This window comes from Anthonomus grandis, chromosome 22 (genome assembly GCF_022605725.1).
Source record: "Anthonomus grandis grandis chromosome 22, icAntGran1.3, whole genome shotgun sequence".
Classification (NCBI taxonomy): Eukaryota; Metazoa; Arthropoda; class Insecta; order Coleoptera; family Curculionidae; genus Anthonomus; species Anthonomus grandis.
The window spans coordinates 16,261,238-16,281,984 of NC_065567.1; the positions used below are offsets into that span (position 1 = coordinate 16,261,238).

A 20,747-nucleotide genomic window follows, 5' to 3' on the forward strand; every position below is an offset into this window, starting at 1 on the left:
GGTACTTTCCAATTTAAAAATTAAATACTTTCGCTTTCTGCTTCCGTGACATTTTACCACTTTATCCACCTAAGTACTTCAAAATCTAAGACGTCACAGTAAATATGTTCATAAGAATTTTTTTGCGCAGTATTAAAAAACACCCTATATATTATATATGTACGTCACTAGATATCACCCTACAATTTTAGTTTGTTCCACTTGGCGAGTGCCACAAATGTACACCTGGTTAAGACACCCTTCGATACGCACCCTTATTATCTGCTGCACAATATTATTTTTTTATTTTCATGCACATAGCTTTTATTTGGCTACCACGGCTTCGGGATTCTATGCAAATGGCAAATCTTCCTTCATCTTGAATGTTGAAAGAGCTGATGGCCCATCAGAAACTTTTTAGAACAGTGTACCCGCATTTATAACTTTTTATATAAGTGTAAGCGATTAAAGAACTGATTAAAGATAACCATTTAAAAAGAATTTGTATTTAAGTAAAGAATAAAGTTTATCAGATTACTCGATAAGTCTTCTACAATTAAAGAGGATAATGATGGTCTTGAAAATGATTTAATTAAGACAGAAAACGTAGAGCGTTTTATTCCACCGTCAATGACTTCAACTAATTGTTTATGACAAAGTCAATAAGAATAAAACTTTTTTGTAAGAAGTAAGTTAATTTCAAGATAAGTTAATTTTCAAGAAATTCAGTCACTAAAGATAATAAAACCATAGAGAACCAAATGGCTTTATATAGTATCGACCTCTCAGAAGAGAAGGTAGGCCAATTACACCAAAATTAATAATTTAGGTAAAAACCTCTAGAGATTGCCCACTTCCATAATCTTATAAAACTATTATTGTTTTGCTTAAAATCTTAACTTTTGCATATTAAAGCTCGCATTCGTATATTATAGTTGAAAAAGTAAGTATTGGTGGGCGCTACATATGTTTAGTAACGCTAATGCCTTACTATCCTGTCAACATGCCCCCACGTGAATGGTATGGTTGAGAAAATAGGAGACATATGTTTTTTTTAAATATATTTATTATATGTTATACTTGGGAACGCTATACCGGTTAATTTCTTATGATTATTATTTTGTGAATCTCCTTAGTTCAATTATACATATATGTGAATGATCTGGCCAAATTGAGGGAACGTTCAATAGTTTGATTATTGCTGGAACATTTTATTGGTACCAGTTACTGCATGCCTCCAATACTGCAAAAATGACATCAAGTTTTCTGAATGTGCATAAAGTATGTATTTGAAAAACTAAGATACCAATACCAAACAAATTCATAAATATACATATATAAACATATTTCTATTATTAGTAGGTCTTGGGTGGTATGTTCCCAATCGAGTAAATAAGAGATTTTATTATATGTCATTTATTACATTCATTCCTTTGCTGTAAGCAGATTCAAAGACAACCATAGAATAAGCCAAAACTGCTCAGAAAAATTGCTGTTTCCTTAACATTAAAAGCTTTAAGTCACTTTATAAGCTCTTTCGAGGAGCTTTAATATAGGAGATATCAAAAGTTACTTCTTTACTAATCATGAAAAAATTGCTGGGTGAGGTAGATGAAATATTAGTGTTACATATACACATATATATGTATATATTACATATATATAATATTCATAGGTTTTCTTCAAAATTGCAAGGCTACTTTAAAAATCAGGTATATTTGCTTTCACTTATCGGAATCGATTTTTTGCAAAAGAAAAAACTACCGGTTAAAAACAAACATTGGGTCAATTCCAAACGTCAGCTGTTCTCTCTTGTGCCTGTAAAGGTGCTACTTTTTCTATAGTTATTAAGCACGACCCAGGGTACCGACCGTACCGTAAAACGCCTCTTTCACGTGTGTCTCCTGGCTTTACACCAGCCTGGTACTTTTTTTAAGCGAGTACATATGCCCAGATGTTTGTTAGTCACGGTTTGATTGTCATACGCATTTCTGTCGTTGTGTGATTCTAAACGGAGGGTAAGGCGGAAGTTATCGCATATCGCAATGACGAAAAATGTATTGAAGATAGTAATACATTTAGAGACTATATTAGAGCAGTTGTCATTTGGTATAATAATTTGATAAACTTCATATGCAGTTCAAAGACGTGGATCACATCATGAACTTCTATAAATATCAACAAACCAAAGTTAATTTGGTAGATACGAGGACAGTTGTTGATGAAAAAATATGATATACTTGAGCCTATTCACATTAATTTTTAAGTTAGAGACGAATACGGAATGTGTTTACACTAAACTTGAGTCAAGCTCAATCAAACTCCGATTTTTTCCGAAGAATATATTAGTCCACTTGGTATATTCAAGTACCCCCAATCAACCATACATGTATTCAAAATTTATTACCTCTCAGCCTTCAAGATGAGAGCAATATAAAGGCTTTTGAGTAAATAAAGTAGGAAGCAACCATATATAATGCACCTACACACGAAAACTCTTTAACTTACAGATGTAACTCACATATTAGCGATTCCAAATATAAGGATCTCCATTCTCCAAATACCTGGATGAATGTTCGCATCTGTCTGTGAGTATCTTCAACCAAATGTTAACAAATTCCTTCCATAAAATGATCAACTGTTCGTAACCTATTCAAATTGACATTTGAAGGCCTATATTTTAATTTTTAGGCATAGAAAACGCTTGTGCCCTCCAGGCAGTCTACAGTTGTGTCTTCTGATACTACAAAGGATGATAAATATTAGTAGCAACGGCGAGATGTTAAGTAGGAAGAACTAGATTCAACTTGTTCGTTCATGTCATACAGCTTTCAAGATATTTACATATTCCAATAAAAGGATAAGAAACAAATATACATACAATGTTGTTTACTATACTAACTAAAAAAACTATAACCTAAATACAGTTAAACTTATATATTAAAGTCCTGGATATGGACATATGACTTATATTAAAATTAAAATTTTAAACGCTTGTAATACAACTTTTTTTATTTTAAAATTATTTAGTTAAAGCTGTTTTATGCTGTGGCAAATGTCACGATGTTTAGTATATTTTTCCTCATTTTTTTAAATATACGCTAAACTTTCCAGTAAATACACTAAATAAAAGATTAAAATTTTATGGTGAGTAAAGGCCTGTCTTCAATATCCTATCCCTGGGATTATTCTGACTACTCTCATCTGAAGGCCAATAATTCTACCCACATAGGATGCCCTTGCTCAAACTAAGTCATATAACATAACGGAGTGTATAATAGTCATATAACAAATATACCGTATGCAGACCATAACATCAAGGTCAACAGAACAGTCCAGATTTCTAAAAAGTAAATTGTTTGATTTAAGTTTCTTTACTAGGTTATCAATGTAAACATGCCACCTCTCTATATGTAGCCCGTAATCTACATATAGCCCAAAAATTGTATATTAGTGATATTTACATTTACTTCGCTTAAATTCTTTAAGGAGAATATCAGCTTATGGCTTCTCAGGAGCAGTTTGTTTGACACAAACTATAGCTTGGTCTCCAACTGTGCATCCTCAATGAGCCTCTCTGATAAATTTAATTCTATTTATTCCTTATGCAAAGGTTCCTGTTGTTCAAGTTCGCGTATTATAAGTATTGAATTTATGCCTTTAAGACATAAGAATTTTAAGCAATGCTGATTTTAAGGCAATAGGCTTAGATTGTTCCCTCCGAAGAAAACGTTGATTTTTCCAAGATACGTAAAAAACGGAAAAATTGGAATCTCCGTGAATCTCCAATTGAACTTGAATTACGTAAAACTGTAATAAAGTTATAGCTGATTGTCTATAATTACTCCAAGGAATTTACTGGCAGTGAAATACTTAATCATTGTATTATCTATAGCAACATTATATTTTATAGCGGTCTAAAGAAGTAAAAGAGGGCGGTATTTATGCTACAAGATTTCTCGGGAAAACGGTCTATCGCAACTCAGTTAAATCTATTTTTGAATCAAGCCAGTAGGCCTCCTCAATTTATAAAGTAATATTATGAGCATTTATTCCCTCTCGATACTGTGAACAACCATAAGCCATAATGATAAAGTTTCTTTAATAAAATATTATGAATGATACGATAAAAGGCTCTTTCATTAAGGGGAGGATTGACTTACAAGTTTTTTTATTATATTGAATAAAGTTAGGTGTTAGGTATAAAGTTAGCTTTGCAAGTTTCCATTCTTATGATTAGGAGTAGCTTTGGCTGCTTTTAAACATAACGAAAAAAAGAAAGTATCAAGTGACACTGATATTTTTATTTGCACCAAATGCAACACTTTAGGCCAATTAAATATTTTTGCAGAATGATTATTTGTCTAAGCTCTAAATATGTTTCAAGTATTCATGGAGCACAATTTCTTAAATCAGTTTCTGTTCTTGGATACTATTGTCCGATTATATTCATTTAAGTTGGTTGGGAAAGCATTAGGAGTTTGAAGGAATAGTTAAAAGAGTGTTTTGTAAGCAAGCACAGTCTCTCAAGCAATCAGAGTAGTAAGATGTCTAGGCTATTTTAATTAATTTACAGAGAAGGGAGCGAACCTGAAATATTTAGAGTTTACTGATTCATAGTGCACACACAACGTAATTTTTTAGAATATAATTCCTTTAATACCTGAATATTGTGCAACTTTATTTTTTGGGGAAGGCTATATTAAATAGGGTCACTAACATTGCGTGGATGTTAATGTCATTGCCAATTCAATTACTTTGATAAATTCCGTAAATTTATAGACTAATTTTTACCTCACTGATTGTATATCACGCCAGATAGTATAACCCGTATTTATTACATATTTTTCCGAATTCAATGAGGAACTATAAATATCCAATAAAATGAGTTTTATGAAGGTATTTTATGTCAAAAACATTAAGATGTGTTTACTATTTAACCCAGCGCTAATTTTTCAGAAATCAAATTACCAAAGATCCAAAAATATTAGGATTTGGCTGAAATAAAACGGGATTATTTCTGATTAAAACAATTTATTTATTTGCATTTCGCACAAAAATACAGACAATCCAGACGGGAGTCTCGATTTTAAGGTTTCACTAACCGACGCCGAGGTCTGTTCCAAAAGAAATTCAGATTTTATAAGGTTGTAAATTTTTTACGTCCGAACTTTGTGCCAAAAGTGCACCATTTTGTTCCGTAAAAATGTGTAACAAAGTACATTTAAATTGACAGAACCGATAATAAGTTCAAACAAAAAAAAAGACTTAGGATTTGTTTTAACAGGTATAATGACGTAAATTGGGAAAGCATAATTCAAATTTTGGCAATAGAAAACGAAAAAAACTGAGTCTTTTACTAGCTTTTTTTTAAAGAAATATTTATTTTATATTCCTTATAGACCGGTTGTCTCGACGCTCTAATCTAACCTATAGAAGAGCAGAATGATTGGGTTTTACTTCAGTATTGCACCCCTAGTTTTTACGGCCATATAGCCTACCCGTGTCCCATGCAGTTGCATTTAAATCCATGGGTGGAGGTATCATTTTTTTTTGCAACTTAAAGTTTTGTATAAATGTTAGATATAATTAGATATTTTTATCGCTTAGAGGTCGTTGTGCATACTGTGCGTGCAAGTTAAGCATGAAAAAAATTCTTTATGCATAAATGCATTTACGTTTGATGTGTTCTGCCTTTATTATGCTTACTCTTTATGATAATAATTCGTACATTTAATTGCCTTTTAAATATAAATAGATGTTTCCCTTTAATTACGTAAAAACTATGTATTATTCTAGTTTAATTAAATTTACTGTCGAGTTAACTGGGTCTGATCCAATGCAATTACATAGATTTAATATAATTTTCGTGCATGTTTAATGTGTATATATTTGGTATACTTAAAGTATTTTCTAAAAAATGTTATCATTTTTAGTCAAACTGGGAAAATATATATGTCACACTTCCCGAAGGTAAATCTTACTCAAAAAAATTGATCAAGATTTTATTATATAAAAGTAAAAAAGCATCAACTTATATCCCTAGAAAACCGTAATAAAGCTATTTTACAAACACCCATTGGTTTATTTAGTTTGTGGCTTCAAATCACCACCCATCTGATAATTTGAATTTAAAAGTTAATACTAAGCTAAAGTTATTTTTGTAGCATTAGAGATAATGAATTTTTTAATTCGTACCCATTTTCGGATTAAAATGAAGTTAATAATGTCGGATATAAATATAATAAATTGCGCGGGATATGATAAATTGTAAATTGGGATAATTGTCGTGGTTTATAGTGGGAAACTGACATTTCAAAATAAGGCGAAAGATTTCTCGCTTTTAAGAGAAAATCTTTCTATGAACAAATAGGCAGTTTCCACTCCAAATACATGGATTTGTTAATAATGTGCAGGTGATACGGTAGTTACGACGCCATTTAGTATTAAATGTTTTCCACTTTACCTATTTCACTTGCGTAGTTCGCAAATGGCAGCGAAGGCGCCCCATAAGCGATCAGTCGCTCTGTTTTGTTTTGTTTATTTATGTTTATTATTCAATTGTTAATGCATATTTGATAACAAAATAGCGATAATGAACTTTGCGAATAAAACCATGCCTATAACCTTCCGAGGGTAAAACTTATTAACTGTGCAAATTTTAACGTGATTCTGTATTGTGGTTTTTAAGCTCTAGCATAAACAAATAGTTGAAAATAGGCAAACAAATAGTTTTCTTTAGCAATTGACTAATTTACCCACCAAACACTACCTCTAGTTATATCTATTGTTGTCAAAAAAATAGTCATTGAGCTTGTGCACATTACAGTGCTTTATTTGCCATGCGAAATGCTTACCAGTCTTAGCACTTTAAAGCTCATCCATCTAATTTAGTTAATGATTGCAAAAAAGTGGATTATGTTTTGGAATCAATCAGAGTATTCTAAACAATCATAAGTTTGTGCCCAGATACGGACCTACACAGACGCTTGTGCCAGGAGATCAAGAAAGGCCCGTTCACTTTTGTCAATGTTGACCTATTAAGTCAGGTTTAATGTTAATTTTTGGCGCTTAATTCTTTGAAGCGATGTATCAAATTTATCCAACAGAGTTATGCTTAATAAGAAAAACACCTATTGGGCTCAAGAAAATCCGGTGAACCTCCATCCGTGTAATCGGCAGAGACGCTGTCATCTTTGGTTATATGATGATGCATGATGTTAAGTTCTTCGGCGGAGTTGCTGATAATGACTATGTCGTCTATAACTGTCAACCACTAACCACAAATCGTAAGTGGCCGCCATCAATATTAATTCCTCTATTTTGCCAGGCCAGCTTCTTAAATACGTCTTCCAACGATAAAGTGAACAATTTAGGGAAAATCGTGTCTCCCTGACGTAATCCTCTTTCGATACGGATATTATCGGTCATTATTTCTTCATTGATTTTAACTTAACAAGATTTGAATATCGGGAGTCGGTACTTGCATTGTCCATAGCTCTTAGAACTGCCCAAGCTTCGATTGAATCGAAAGCTTTCTGATAGTCAACAAAGGCTAGATGTAGAGGAACATATATTCTGTAGATTTTTCAATGAGGGTGCGCAGTGTTTTCAAGTGGTCTCAATTGTGCCCAAGCCTTTTCGAAATCCTGCTTGTTCGACTGCTTGGTGTATATCCATCTTTGATGATAGTCTATTTGTAATTATGTTGGTTAACAACTTATATAAATGGGATAGCAGGCTAATGGGTCGATAATTTTCAATGTTATTCCGGTCCTCTTTCTTATAAAATAGGATAACTTTCGCTTTATTTCACTTATCTGCAATTCTCGCTTCCAATAAGCACCTATTGAGCAGCACTACGTCGCTGGTAGCTGAATCGCTTTCATTTTTTTTGGCACCGTTGAATAGATTTTTTAATGCTGCTTACAATGAGGTGAGAAGGTGGTTGATAGAACTTTGTCAAATATAAAATTAAATGTATATCTAAATTGACTTGTTTTTAAATTTTTTTTTAAGAAGTCATTAATGGTGGTTCGCTTTGAAATAAAAGCACTGCATATCTCTTTGCAATGACAAATTATTCGTCTAGTGGACAATTTTATTCAATAGTCCTATAGCCATCTACTCTTGCGATATTTGTATCATCCATTGGATTTTTTTATAAATTAATGGATATCCATTGGACCTTTGTGCCGTCTGGGTCTGTAGCTACAATAATAACGAAGTTAGCAATAGTGCCGATTTAATTTTAAAAACTCTGTATACATTAAATGGCTTTCACCGACAAATCGGAAAACTCTTTTTCATTTTAGGAGCAAATTCGACATTAATATTTCTTCTAAGGCTTGAAACAAAAAATTTAGTTCACTAAGGTATCAACTTTTTAAATATGCTTTCTTTTTGTTTATGAGACCTTATTACTAATAATATATTTAATTTTATATTAGTTAAGTAGGACAAATTTATTTTTAATATTGCTAGGCGCTAAAATTTCTCACCATCAGACTTGTGACGTGTGATTCGACAATTTCATTTGTGAGTAAAAATTGTATATAACATTATAAATTCAATTTCACATTCTACCAAATAAATGAGGAATAAATAGCAAAATTACAAATGAAGAGTACAATAAAGTGCATCCGTAAAGTAGCGGATAAATTCAATAAAAATGGAATGGACCGTTTCTGAAAAAAATGCCCGAACCCGTCGATTTTAATATGGGGTTTAGGGTTTTTCTACATGAAAATTAAATATAAAGGGTGACTCAAAGAAAAAAGATATGATGTCATCAATATGTTTTTAAATTGAAACCAAAAGATATGGTACAAATAAATAAAGGTTACATAAGCAATTTTGAACAAAAAATGACGATAAAATGTAAAATTAAACAAATACCTATCTAAATTAAATGTTGGTATTTTGGTTTTTTAATTGTTGTTGTCGTTGTTGTCAGTGTCAAAAAGTGAATGTATTTTGGTGCAACTATTTGAAGTATTTTTACATTTGCAAGTGGTGTTTATTTTTTTTGAGAAGCGAAAGCAGTGTCATCCTGCGTTATATTAGTAACTACACTTTATTGGTAGGTACTGTTATTGTATGAAATGTGAGAAAATTAATCGAACGTGAAAGAATCGAAATCATGTGCATGATTGGTTTCGGAGATATGTCGCGAATTCAAGCATTTTTGGGTTACTCAAAAAGCTGGTCGGGGTTTAATAACTGAAGAAGATGAGCTTAACGTTCTGTTGACGGTCCAAGATAATCACACGTACGACTTCTAATGTTAAATTTATCGCGATCTACTGTAGTATTGAAAAAAACAAAGTTCTACTTTTATAAAATATTCTTACTTCAAGAGCTATCGAAAGATGATTTTGATCGCCAAAATGAATTTTGTGAGCCAATGCAGCTATTATGTAATGATAACAATAATTTTGTAAAACGGATAATATTTTCTGACGAAGCATCGTTTACTCTAAACGGCCATGTGAACTGACGGAATTGTCGATACTGGGCGACCAAAAATCCTCATTGGTTCACACAATGTCATACACAACACCCTCAAAAAGTCAATGTGTGGTGCGGTATAGTAGAGGGAAGAGTTTTAGGACCTTACTTTTTTGATGACACTCTCACTGGTGAGAGGTATTTGGACTTTCTTCAAAATGATCTTATCCCCGCTTTGATAACTTTGTATCCGGATTTTGGAAGAACCCGACATGCACCAACTTGATCTTTTTTTTCAGCAAGATCCGCAGAAGCCTCGCCATACTATACTTTACCCGTTCACAATTACCTAGATTAAGTTTTTCCAAATCGTTGGATAGGTAGACGAGGGTTCATTGAATGGCCACCCAGATCGCCAAATTTAACTCCCCTCGATTACTTTTTATGGGAATACTTAAAATGTAAAGTGTATGACATTAAACCAGCGAGTTTAGAAGATTTAAAAAAACAAATATGCCAGTCATTGACAACGTTCCAAAAGAATTTTTAAATCGCCTTGGTTATTGTCAGGTTGTTAACAGTGCTCAATTCCAACTTTTAATTAAGATATGTATTTCTTTAATTTTATATTTTCTCATCATTTTTCGTTCAAAATTGGTTATGAAAGCACTATTCATTTGTATCTTTTGTAAGAAAATGCGTTCTTTCTGATTCTGCATTAAAAAATGGTGGTTTTCATTTAAAAAATATATTGATGACGTCATAATTTTTTTTTTGAGTCTCCCTATATATATAATTTTTACGTAGAAAAATCCTAGACCAAATATTAAAATCGACGGGTTCGGGCATTTTTTTCACAAACGGTCCATTTCATTTTTATTGAATTTATCCGCTACTTTACAGATGTACTGTATATACATTTTTAAATTCTCGACTTTTTCTCTTCAAAATACTTGTTTTATAATAAATGTATACGCCACTGGTGCGACCAGGGGGTTACGTTACGTACTACTATACTGTCCCGTGCAGCCAAATACAAAGCAGGGGGCGCAATCCTTAGAGCGGGATCCCGTGTGTGAGTTGTGTTGTGTGTATATCCCATTCGCATTCGGCTTCGCGTTCAAACGGCAGTTTGAGCGGTAGCCGGTCACATAATAATCGTGCTCTAACATCGCGACATAGTCTCTGGCTCTCTTTAACAGATCTTTTATAAAGACTCTCTAGTCCACCCAAAACAGCTGTGCCCGTAGTCTAAATTTAGTCGACGGTGGTAACACTTAGTTCGTTCGCGTCTGCTAGGACTAGTTGAATACGCACGTGGTCGCAAGTCGCATCGTTCTTACGAGCGTTTTAAAAATTTATGTTCAAATCGCTAAGACCTGCCCCCATATGCGAGATCGCCGGAGTAACTTTACCAAAGAGTACATAAATAATATTGTAAATCCTTTGGGAAATCGACCCGCAAGGCCTACTGAAATCGCGCGTGCCAACGAAGAGCGCGCGGCTACTGTCTTAGAGCCCGCAGAAGAACCACCAAAGGTAAGATCTAGACCACTTTCTCTTCATTTACATCTTCATTTCTCCCCTCAGTATCCTACTTCTGTTTTCTTATCTCTTTTATATTTAATATAGTAGAAAAAATCAAATAGGTCCAGTTAATATAAGTTTTACATTCTTACATCACATTTTAAGATTTTTGTTCTTTTACGAATCATCCTGTTTACGAGAAAATAATGGTCTGTAATTTCTTTTGATTTTTGTGAACAGCTGACAGCATTAAAAAGTCTAAAGCTCTTGGCGCCTAACAGATTTCTAATTTAAAATAGCACTCAATAAATATTCTTTGGGCCTTTAATAATATGTGGAGTTTAAACGTTGGCAAACATTTTTAAGGAATTATGTAAAATAAAAATTGCAATTGCAAGGATATATATTATAATTAATTCTGAGGTTTAAGTGGGGCTAAACCTTTTCTTGCTTTTTCTTTTTTGCACTTAACTAATCTTATATTATTTAATTTTAGTAAAAATTCTTTTTAAATAAAATTTAAAAGAAAATTTGTCAACAGAGTCAGAACATTTTGCGAGGCCTTTGCAGTTTATTGTATTAAAATGCATTTTTTTTTTAATATCTTTTGTTCCTGTTAAAATTATTTTTATGAAATCACTGAATCGAAAATTAGACACTGACATAATTTTAATTATAATTACTAGAAGTTGTACTTAAAATATCACTTGTATTTTTTGATTTAGCAAAAATTATTTTCTTTATATTTATTACAAGTTTAAAAATAAAGTTTTTATTTCATACCTATTTTTATTATTCTTATTATAAAAAATTGTATTGTATCTATGACATATTTATTTTTTAAAATAAAAATATCGCTTTCTGGGATACTTCTCTTTCACAATAAATACCCAACAAATAAACAGACAGTTAAGCTTCTAAAGAGACAGCCATCCTATGCATTCATTCTTTGAAAGAAGATGGTCGATATCATGGTGGGTGAGTTGAGCAAAATGGGCTTCCTATAAGCCCTGACTGCCTACCTAGCTTTGTTAAATAATAATGTATATAAGTTAAAACGAACAAAGTTGGAAGCCAAACTATTTAAATTTAAGTATTCAAAAAACATAATATACCTACAGAGCGTTTTTTTAATACTGTGACGAATTTCAAGGATGTGCTCCTTGAACGAAATCAAGCAAAAAAAGTTTCTATGAAAATATGTCCTAAATGTCTTAGATTTTAGAACATACCTTGGTAATTGTTCGCCCGATCCACGGTTTTTGCATGAATAAATAAATGCCATTATTTTGTATCACCATAATGCCTAAATCTGTTTATCATAATAAATGATACCTTAATATAACTTTTATGACTCAACTTTCAGCATTTTTTAAGCTTTTCTGGTAAAACAGATGCATGCATCAAATATAGAGTGCTTTCATTTCAAAATGAACTACCCTTAATAACTTCCTAAAAAAAACACGTCAATCTAGATATATAGGGGGAAGTTTAATTTTATATTTGACAAAGTTCTGTCAATCACCTCCTCACCTTTAGCCAACTTTTCAACGACAACTCATTGTAAGCAACATTTAAATGTCTATTTAACAGTGTCAAAAAAAATTAAATCGCTTGACGAAGTCGTTTTATCGACGTCATACGTGTGTAAAAAATTTAAGTTTATAGACGTATAAACAGTAAGGGTGCAAAAAAGTGTTTAAAAAATAAAGAATTTAATCAATTCACAGTTTTGAAATTGCTCACGAACATTGGCAAGTGTTTGTGGGGTTTTATAAACTTTATTTTTTAAATACCCCAGAGGTAAAAATATAGTGGTGTTAAGTGTAGCGACCGTGGCGACTATTCATTAAGCCACTCTCGAACTGTCAAAGCATAGTACAGAGGAGCTCCATCTTGTTGGAAATACAAATGAATGTTCGTTTAGTATCCCAACAACAATTTTATTTATAAAAAAAAATTTTGGGACTTAGTGAACTGTTTATTACCATACATTTTTACTGGTAAATCGCTTCAACTTGCATCAATTTTTTTGGCAAAGTAAGGAAAATTCTTTGCTATTTAAAATAATGTGTCACACTATGAGGCAACTATTTGACCTACAAAACTTTAAGTTGATAAAATGTCTTATATTACCACACATTTTTGCTTACTATTCGCTTATACGTCAACCGATTTTGTTTTTTTGGCACTGTTGAATAAACATTAAGGCTGCCTACAATGATGTGTCACATGATGGGGGTTCTCATTTGACATATCAAAGTGAGGCTAGCTGGACGTAAGGAGGTGTTTAACAGAACTCCCTCTGTATATCTAGATTGACGTATTTTTTTTTAAGATGTTATTAAAGGTGGTTCGTTTTGAAATGAAAGCACTGTATATTTCAGGAATTTATTCGACTGTTTTACGAAAAAACTTTAAAAAAATAGTAAAAATAGAGTTATAAAAGTAATACTTGATTAAGATGATCAGATTTAAGTGTTATGGTTATCCAAAATAATGGTGTCTATTTGTTTATTCAAAAACATATGTTTCAAAATATATGTTTTAAATCAAAGTATAAAATCTAAGACGTTTAGGATAAATATTCATAGGAACTGTTTTGCTTGATTTCATCCAAGCAACACGCCCCTCCATTTTGTCGCAATATTAAAAAACACCATGTATATGGTTGGAGGTCAAAATGTTACTATTATAAAAAACTGAAAACACCCTGTATACTAATAAATTGACCAAACAGAGCTGATTCCTAAAAACTGAGTTGTCACTTTTAAAAAACCACTTTTCTTGGGGCTCTTGGCTTTTAATTGCCCTCAAGATCCGAAATTTTACTCAATCCGATCGTGGTCTTATTTAAAAGTATGTATTTGGCCTATTTCTTATTAGACTAATTTACACGCGATCAACATAAAATTGGGGCTTTACTAAATTAAGAGGCACACAAGGGAGCTGTTTTTTTTTAATCTGATGGTGTAAATATTTCAATCTCTTGCGAGTATTTTCTAATTTTTGCTTTTTCAATATTCGCAAAAGACTAGTATATTTATTTCTATATTTTTATTTGTTGGTTTCGGTTGTTCAATCGTATCGTATTTCATGGAATATAAATCTTTTAATGTGACGTGTTTGTTGATTGGTAGTGATGGATTTATCTCTTATTTCTCAGAAATAATATGTGATAAATAAACAAAAAAAATTTGGGCAAAAATTAAGTGTGGTAAGAAATTTACGCTTATTTACTAGAGTAGCATTTTGATTATTTTAAATTGAAATTATCGTTAAATCATGTGCAGAAAGCACTAACAGAGTTATGTCAAATTCTCAAACATGCAAAATGTATGAAGATAAAGATAATAATAAATAACTGCTCTATGTAAACATTAAACAAATCATAAAAGTCTATTTCAAATGCATCAGTTCCATAAAGGTTCCTTTTAATACCATTCTAAAAATATAATCTTTTAATGTATCTGGAACAAAGAGGGCACTAAAATTATATTCTTTTCTTTTTCAGAACATGCTAATGCCTACTGCAGGCATAGGTTCACCAGATGCAGCCGATACCCTCGGGCTGACAGGCCTGGGGGTACTGAGCACAGCTGGTACCTTAAACGGTACCACTGGCGTTCAAAACAAAGACACTACCTTCACTAAACTTTTTGTTGGCGGACTGCCATATCACACCACCGACAAATCTTTAAGGGACCATTTTTCGGTTTATGGAGAAATCGAGGAGGGAGTTGTGATTACTGACAGACAGACAGGCAAAAGTAGGGGATATGGATTTGTAAGTATTATATATTTTATAGAACTTATTTTTATTTATTAGAATACAAAATTATAATATTATTTTTAATCATTATTAGTATTCACTTATCAGAAGTAAAGAAATTGAAAATCTGAATGGTTCTGAAGTTAATAGTTATGGTTCGAAAATCGACGAATTTTAGTTTTTTTCGCATATTTTCGGAACAAATGGCAATATTAGTATTGCATAGAATTGCGCAACTTTGCCTAAATTCAAACAAACTTGTACCTCATAAATTCTGATATCGGCATATTTTATGTGCAATAATCGAAAAGTGCATAAATAAGTAAAAAATTTTGTAATGTAATTTTTCGCAAGCTCTTTTTGAAAAAAAAATCGTGTTTTTTGTTCGTTTATTGCCGACTATCAAATAAGAAAGATGCGCAAAACGAGAAATGTTGTATTGAACTATACAGGAAGAGACAGCGATTAATTTTTTTTCTATTAATTTTATAATGACAAATATAGTTAAAGACAGCAGCGAAGATAAATCTTCGAAATAATTTTGGAACTTTCTAAGGTAATAGTATATTGTACTTAAAGAAAATTTCTTTCTGATCTATTTTTATAAAGAGAATACTTTTAGATCATTTCTGAATCGGTCTAATAGCTGACCTACATGCTGCAAGGTCAAAGCTTGAACTCAAGCTTAAGCCCCATCGGTTTACTTTACACCATACGGTAAAAAGTAATGCGGTATCAACAAAATAATGATATCAGTAATATTACTTTATTGCAATTCATTCATATAACTTTTATTTATCAGCAAACATTTTACGCTCTGAATAAATTTTGGAATTATTATTTAATTGTTGCCCATGTCGTTATATTTAACCTAAAAAAGGTATGATTTTTATGCACTTTACGATGGATTACATTGTAATGATGACATTAAAATAACTATTTATAGGGCGAATTAAGTACTTTGTTCCGACAAAAATCCTTTTTTCTACTTCTCTAGATAAAATACACCCTTTACGCTTATTCAACTCATTTTTTATTTCTCAAAATTATCAGCGACATAAAACTCGCTTTAAATCTATTGGAGACGAAAAAATTACACACGCAGTGGTCATACCTAATATCATTAAATCACATGAAAAACGTATATTTTGCTTGAATCATTCTTTAAAAAAAGCAATAAATATAATACCATTATTTCTGTTCTAAATTTTACTTGCGAGTACTCCTGGCTTAGTTGTTACGATATCCGATTTGCATGCAAAAAGTTCTGTCAGCTCAATGTTATACACATTTTTATTTTTTATATCATTTGAGTCAAACAAATAGTTTTTTAAAGATCTTACTCCTAACCGATGTAATATACCCATATTTTGTTGTTAAAGATATTTTAAATATTTTCTATATTTTTTTTCATTTTAATTCTGGCATTTTTTTACGCGTTTATTAGTGCGTGAAACCTTTTGTTAACTTTTATTTATTTTTATTAAAAAAATAAGTCACATTTTACAGCATTTTTCATAAATAGCTATTCTCCCAAAATACATTTTTTACTTCACTGCAGTTAACAAGGATTATGCACTTTGTAGTTTTAATTACGGCCCTGTCGTGTTAGAATTCATTATATACGGGTTGTCTTAATATACGCCTGCGCGTGAACTAGCTTTGAAATATCTCTAAGATTTAATGACAGGATCGTAATCAGCTTATAATTTTTATTTTTTTAGTTAAATGTTGTCCTAAATGAAAAGTTTGCAGTGTATATGTGTATAAAGAACATACCTTAAAAATAATAATTGACTTAGTTTCAAGTCCGACTGTATTAACGTTTCTTTATCATTCCAATAACAGTATTAGAAATGTAGGCACTGTTATTGGAGATATTTGTTGATTTTATTTATTTATACTAATCTTTTAAATAGACATAAAAAACCTTCAAGCTTATCTTATATTATTGAGTGGTAGGAATTCAAGAAGATTATCTTTTAGGCCTTATCAGGTACCAACATCATAAAACGTTTTGTTAGAACAGATCTTAGTGCCTGGCCCTTGACGCTTAAAGTTTCAAGATTTTAATATGTAAACTTTTAAGGAAGCGCTGTGGTGTGAGATAACAAAATATGTGCATAACACAGTGACTGACGACAATATATTTCAAATATGAGATGATATAGATGCACCACAGAAACAAAAAGTTACATTTTTGATACTTGCAAAACTACCCATTAAAACTGATTAATTAATTTTTTACCCGGGTTTCCGATATTAGTAAATCTCATTGCGTGCTGGTCGCTTGTGTTTTCCAACTCTACATAAATAAAGCAGCCTCATAAAAATGCGAATAATTTGGTTTTCACTAAATAAAAAAGGGTAATATCGGTTAAATTGGAATCATAAGTTAATTCGAGGCTAAATAAAATTTCTAGTAAAATTTGGTATAACATAAGCTATTTTTGGCTTCATAACTGATCATATTAGCATAAGCTATTGCTTAAATTTGGTATATTAGAAGAAACTATTTATTCAAATATATAAGAGATTATAACACTTAATTACTTAACTATTGTTTATTAAAACCAATCACAATAATTAATCAAATATTGCTAATATTTGAGATACACACAGCTTATGTCGAATTGACGCTGTAAACAGAAACTCTATCGGCATATAATATAAATATATCACAACGATGCGCCAACATTTTATATAATTTCAAAACCTAACTAGTCACTATTGCGGTATATCACTATAGTATTGTAGTGACTTTGAAGCTATATTTTGGTTCAATCTAGTTTTATTGTTGTTCTTCTTCTTCTTCTTCCGCTGCGATCTATAATAGTTCGAGCTATGGTCGTCAAAAATTTTCTCGTTGGTTTTTCTTGCTGTCGATGGGACTTTCAAGATTCTTCGATAGACCCACATTTCAAATGCTTCCGGCATACTCATGGTGCGTGCTAACCTTCAATGTCTAGCCTTCCATACCGTACAACCGAACTGTTCATAAGTAACATTGTGTGAATCTTATTCTAAAATTGAGTTCAAAGTCAGAGTTCGTAAAGACGTGTTTGAATCTTGTGAATTAGCTCCTCGCATTTTCTATCCGGTATCTGATTTATACGTCCGAATGTAAGTCTTTATATAACCAAGTCGCCAGTCAACATTTTTCGACCATTTAATTTTATCATTAACTTATAGGTATTACAGCTACATTTTGGTTGAATAGTCGCCATCATCGTGGACAAATTTATCAGAATATTACTAAAGTTCGGGTAAATAAATTATAATGACAATACGACATTAATGTTGATGCAGGGTGCGTTGTAGTGGGACTGTACATTTTTAAGAACAGCAGGTTATGTTGATTCTGTTTTTCAACCATTAAATATTATAGATCCTTTTGAGAATATCTGAGAGATGAATTCTAAATTGGTCGTACTTATTATGGTAGTACAGGTAGTAATAATCCAAATTCTTCTCCTATTTCTTTTTCTTTGTTCTGGCTCGACCTTGATTGTAGGTTTATCGTAGAGGAAAAATTAAAGTAAGTAGAGCATCAAATCATTAAATTCGAAAATTTTACAAAGTAATTAAATTTTAAATATTCTAATCGTAAGGCTTTAACAACAAAAACTAATTCAAGCAAAAAAACTAATTAAAATGAGAAAAAACTGTGATCTTTTGGTATCTTAAAAGTAACTCAATTTTGTTTATTTTTGTAATTAATTTTAACTTATATTTGTCTTTCTAACGATCACGAGTAAGAATTTTTAGTTTTCGAATGTTGGAAACTCCGATATTTAAAGCTTCACACTGGGCTTTTCGATTGATGAACCTCTAACAATACTCCAAACTCTTTTCTAACATGTTTATTTCAATGATATAAAACGTTTTGCTATGACCAGACGCCCAGCTTAAAAATATTCTGCATAAAGTTTTTGTTTACTCTCTATGCAAAAGATAAAAGCATCAAAATATCGTCAACCGTTATTTCAGTATATATACACTGTATAAATTAAACCAAACCAACTGCACAACATTGAACAGGTGTGAGCATCTAGAACATATGAGGTTTTCAGTATGGGACGTATTCACCCCTTTAAACATGTCTGGCGATTCAAGGGGACAATTTTATCATAAAGTACCGAACCCAGATGTGAGATCTGCTTATCTGCCTAAATAGACTGTGAAGCAGGGGGGCTATGCCAAATTATGGGTTTTCGATATAAATTATTTTTAGAATATTTTTCAATGTATGGGGTACTAGCCATGCCTCTCATAAAATGACTAAAATAAAAGTATTTTTTAGGTGTGGAATATTTTGAAAAAAAGTTGGGATCAGCTATTAACTTTTAAATGTTTTTCTGATAAAAGTTTGTCGTCGTCATGAGTTATAATTTGTTATATATAAGTATACTTAAATGATAATTCCATTTGTTTTATGCACCAGTAGCTTATAAATAAACATAGGAACCAAATAATAAAAAAATACTTTTTTTTTTAAATTCAATTATATGCCAGGAAATCGTCCTAAATGTTTCGTTATAGCATCGTTTTATCGTAAAATCGTATTTTTAGAGATTACATAGATATTTATGTGATTCGGATTGTCTTAGCAGACATTAGAACTTTAAATGTTGTTTGCGATGCATGCTCTTTTTCCCAAAATGTGGGCAGACATCATAAAACGCCTTATTTACAGAAATTCTATTCTTACCTGTTTATATACTCAAAATGTGTTTTCTATTTATAAAATAAAAATATGATTATTACTAAATAACTTTCCTGCTTACAATGGAATTGTTACAATATTTTCATCATATTAATCAGCCATAATTTTTATGGTTATCTAAAATTGATATTCTTAAAGTTTGGGGTATTAGACTGGACATTTTTGCTACACCATTATTATATACCTAAATCTAGAACAGCAAGAATACTAAAATCATCATCATTAAATATAATAAGTGTTAATTTGTTTAGTTGTTGTAAAATATGTATTCATTTGACAGTATAATATAATTTCTATTCGCATTTCTTCAACTGTACGTACGAACTTTTAAAAAGGCTGTTTCTAATTGATCTACAACTGTGTCTGAAAAAGTAATAAATTTCTTTTTTTTGTTTGTAAATAATGTAATGTAATGTTTTTTGTTGTCAATGTAGACATTAGGCAGAGCAGTTCTGCGCATTTACATACCTTTTCCAAGCTGTTATAAGCGAATAACAATGCAGTATCCTCAGCATCTGATACGACATGCTTTCTAGTACTATAAGTCAACTTTGATTCATGTAAATTAATATAGAAGGAACGAATTGAGGAAGTTCCAGTCTGTTTAATTAAGGTAAAACTCCAGAGATCTGGGACATACTGTATTTTCTGATAAATAACTCCCTTAGACATGAAATTTGTCCATATCAATTAAAAATAGCTGTTATTAAGCCCCCTAATAAAAAAGCGGCTTACTTTACTGAACTTACATTATTTAAAATACTGTTACATTTTTTTAAATCAGTGCAATTTATTGAATCAACACCATCATGGCTACAACTTAAATAAATCCACTTAAATAGCTGTTTTCAACTTACAAATGCCTTTAAAACATATAGAAAAGAATAATTTCGGTTTGGATCTGTCAAAGGCTTATGACTGTGTCAATGGGGAGTTTCTTATGAGAAAGCTGGAACTCTATGGTGTAAGAGGAAATACCTCGAAGCTGTTTTATTCTTACGTGACTAACAGAAAACAAACTGTAAAATTAGACAGTATTGGATGCACATAATTGTCTAAGATATTGCATGCTAATGCATAGCACAGGGTATTCATCATTTTTGTCAATCATCTTGCCTGTATAGCAGATGATCAAACAGAGAATATTACATGTTATGCATGTTACGACCTCTAAGCAAAGTATCTCCTCTGCGGATTGAGAAGCAAGCAGCTTTTAGTTTATTAAAGTAATAGTTGGTTCACAGAAAATAAATTCGTTTTTTCTCGTAAATCTCACTAAATATATGGCATCTC

General features: G+C 31.5%; 1 protein-coding gene across 2 annotated transcripts in view; it reads left to right on the forward strand.

Moving 5' to 3' along the window:
• The first annotated feature begins 10,494 nt into the window (after positions 1-10,494).
• Positions 10,495-20,747, forward strand: part of LOC126748356 (RNA-binding protein 24-A-like) — a 48,293-nt gene continuing 38,040 nt past the window's right edge. The window contains exons 1-2 of one of the 2 annotated variants that reach the window (XM_050457522.1): positions 10,495-10,968; positions 14,471-14,743. In XM_050457522.1, the coding sequence (XP_050313479.1) occupies positions 10,819-10,968; positions 14,471-14,743 (423 nt within the window). In that variant the 5' untranslated portion in view covers positions 10,495-10,818. The remainder of the gene's footprint in view (positions 10,969-14,470; positions 14,744-20,747) is intronic. The other variant, XM_050457521.1, reaches the window with a different exon arrangement.